This window comes from Solanum tuberosum, unplaced genomic scaffold (genome assembly GCF_000226075.1).
Source record: "Solanum tuberosum cultivar DM 1-3 516 R44 unplaced genomic scaffold, SolTub_3.0 scf00221, whole genome shotgun sequence".
Lineage (NCBI taxonomy): Eukaryota > Viridiplantae > Streptophyta > Magnoliopsida > Solanales > Solanaceae > Solanum > Solanum tuberosum.
Genome location: NW_006239151.1, coordinates 798,687 through 801,232, shown reverse-complemented (window position 1 = coordinate 801,232; position 2,546 = coordinate 798,687). Strand labels below are relative to the sequence as shown.

General features: G+C 34.6%; 2 protein-coding genes across 2 annotated transcripts; both read right to left on the bottom strand.

The window, feature by feature from the left end:
- Positions 1–999: 999 nt before the first annotated feature.
- Positions 1,000–1,700, bottom strand: LOC107057672 (pectinesterase 2-like). The gene has a single exon (XM_015313072.1). The coding sequence runs from the start codon at positions 1,613–1,615 to the stop codon at positions 1,061–1,063; it is 555 nt and encodes a 184-aa protein (XP_015168558.1). The 5' UTR covers positions 1,616–1,700; the 3' UTR covers positions 1,000–1,060.
- LOC102601296 (pectinesterase/pectinesterase inhibitor PPE8B-like) lies at positions 1,631–2,221 on the bottom strand. Its single transcript, XM_015313069.1, has 3 exons — positions 2,200–2,221; positions 1,846–2,118; positions 1,631–1,716 (listed from the first exon to the last, which is right to left on the bottom strand). Exons 1-3 carry the CDS (start codon positions 2,219–2,221, stop codon positions 1,631–1,633), a joined length of 381 nt encoding a protein of 126 aa, XP_015168555.1.
- Between the last annotated feature and the right edge of the window lie 325 nt (positions 2,222–2,546).

Here is a 2,546-nt window from a genome sequence, read left to right as displayed (position 1 = left end):
AATATATTTTTACTTCTAAGTTTTTTTTTCCCCGAATGAGAAACAATTAAATAGGGTGATTGTTCAGATGCCTATCTCGCTGATTATGATTGATTAAAATCTGAGTTCTATCTTCGCTTTATTTAGTTGATTTACTTTTCTGAGATGGACTTGGTTTCTTTGTTGTTACCTTTATGACAACTTTGGTTTGTGTTCAATGCTCGCTCAAATTTATCCTCTGTTTGATCTTCCTTGAATGTATGCTGATTCACTAATTTGATGTGCTCATATTCGAGAACACAGTTTGAGTTTAATTAAGGATTTAAGAGTTCAATAAAGTAGATTTCGGTAGCTAGTTTTATTTATCATCTGCTATGAATTTCATTCCACCAAGAGTTAGTTACCATATGAATAAGATTACTAGTAGCAATACTTTTGAAAATAAGTGATGAACAATTTCCTTAAATTTACATTGAATGTTAAATTCAGTATGCTAATCTCTCTTACAGATACTAATTTTCTGCTCTTTGTTATTTTTACATGTTATACGGCTGTTCGATTCCGCTGGACTCTCACTACTTTTCTGATGCATATACAAGCCCAATATACGTCTTTTTTTTCCGCTAAAGCGCCTGCCAAGTTCAGCTAATATTTAGTTAAAGGGGCCGTAATAAAGCAGCAGCAGAAGCAGAATTTGGGCTAAAGCCCTAAACATATACCTGCAGATTACAACAGTTTCATCCCCAAAATGATCGAATATAGGCTGAAGTCTAATTGTCTTCTTATTATTATTGTGATCACTAACAATATTTTTGAGATTTTAATATTTAATTGTTTTTTAACTTGAAATAATATGAATATATAAGTTTTGACACTATGTTTCTGTAAGTATGTTCCGATTAGTCGGACAATGGCAACAATGAATTACCTGAAGATGAATCAGATAATCATATTCATTTGAAAGAAACAAGGTACGTACATAGTAGTACTATTTCATAATCTGATAATAACTACTGGGAATACAATACAACGTAATAGTTGTTCAAGATAAATCTAGGTAGTGAGGGATATTGGCGGGAATTCACTGGTCACTGCTTATAAAGTTTCTAATTGTGAAATCTGATGCAATATTAGGATCCGTAGTGACAGATGCCCATGTCACACGTCCTTTCGTGACAACACCCGGCCCTCTATTCTTATACTCCAGATAATATGGCTGGCGACTAACAACAGATTTATTTGCTAACCCAATCCACTCAACCCATCCTTTAGGATCTATCAAGTTATCGATATAACTTTCCATTATCACAGTCCTAGAAAATATACCCCATGGCCGACCTAAAAATGTCGTGACGTTGTTCAATTTCTCCAAATCGCGGGTAGCCTTTATAGTGCAGTTTTGAAGCACTATTCCAGTTGGTAAGGACTCAAGCTCTCTATGTTGCGCTGTAATTGTGTTATATTGCCTCGCCATTGGAGTGCGAGCTTCAATCAAGCAATTTTGGAACACGGCTGTTGCGTCACCACATATAAAATCTATGGTGCCATAGATTTCACTATCGCGGTAGAACTGACGTTGCCTTTTCACATACAAGGTGTCTTGATACCCGTCGAAGCAACATTTATAAAAGGACATCAGATCTGCGTCAACTCATAATGCCACAGCCTGATGTTTTATGGGTCCAACATTATTCCTAAAAGTTATGTCTTGGGCTATAAAGTCATTGCCAGCGACCCCTGCAAATTAAATAAGAAGAAACAATTATAATTCATCAAAATTAATAAAACTTATGTATATATAGAGAGAGGGGCTTACGATGGTTGCGGTGTCACAGGTTTGGTTTCCATCGACAAAACTTCTGTTACCCGTTATTATCGTAGTATCCATCCCTTCTCCAATTAGGAATATATTAGTCTTCTTTTTATCAACTGTAATATATTCCTGATACGTGCCTTTCTTAATTTTTATGAAGAATGGCTTGACACTGTGGTCAGGGCCCGACAATATTGCTCGAGCAATTGTGTTGAAATTTTCGGTTCCATCTTTAGAAACAACCGCGTTATAAGGTGTTTCTGTTATCAGTTGACTTTGAACACATACAACTATAGTTGCAGAGATAAACAACGTCATTATATTCCCTGCATTAAAAAAAAAAAAAAAGTTGATGAGTTTACGGACAAGAATTACAGCTACAGTCTAGAGATATGGAAGAAGGATACCGCAAAAATCATCCATAGCCATTGCAAAGATGATGAACGAAAAAGAAGTGAAATTTTTTGAGTCACTGAAGGTGACTAGTATGCAACAATTCTTCTTGGTAGTGGAAGAGTTATACTCTTTCTTTTTCTTAATATTGTAGTATTGTTCAAGCTTAACAAAATCCCCCTCCTTTATATTGTAGTAAAGCTATACTTTTTCTTGCATGTTTTTATTGTAAAATGTCATTTTTAAAGGCTCTTTTTGGACAATTAAATGTCATCTTCATTGAATTGAATTTTTCTACCATTTGTACAATTACTTACTTAGGTAATATATAATTGTAGTAACATTTTAATCCTTAGCTTAG

Excerpts from the sequence above, each read along its gene's own strand:
- LOC107057672 (XM_015313072.1), bottom strand. The coding sequence starts at position 1,615 with ATGTCCTTTTATAAATGTTGCTTCGACGGGTATCAAGACACCTTGTAT.
- LOC102601296 (XM_015313069.1), bottom strand. The coding sequence starts at position 2,221 with ATGGCTATGGATGATTTTTGCG. Across the intron at positions 2,119-2,199 it reads GGCTATGGATGATTTTTGCG|GGAATATAATGACGTTGTTT; the intron begins GTATCCTTCTTC and ends TTTTTAATGCAG. Across the intron at positions 1,717-1,845 it reads GGATACTACGATAATAACGG|GGGTCGCTGGCAATGACTTT; the intron begins GTAACAGAAGTT and ends TTTAATTTGCAG.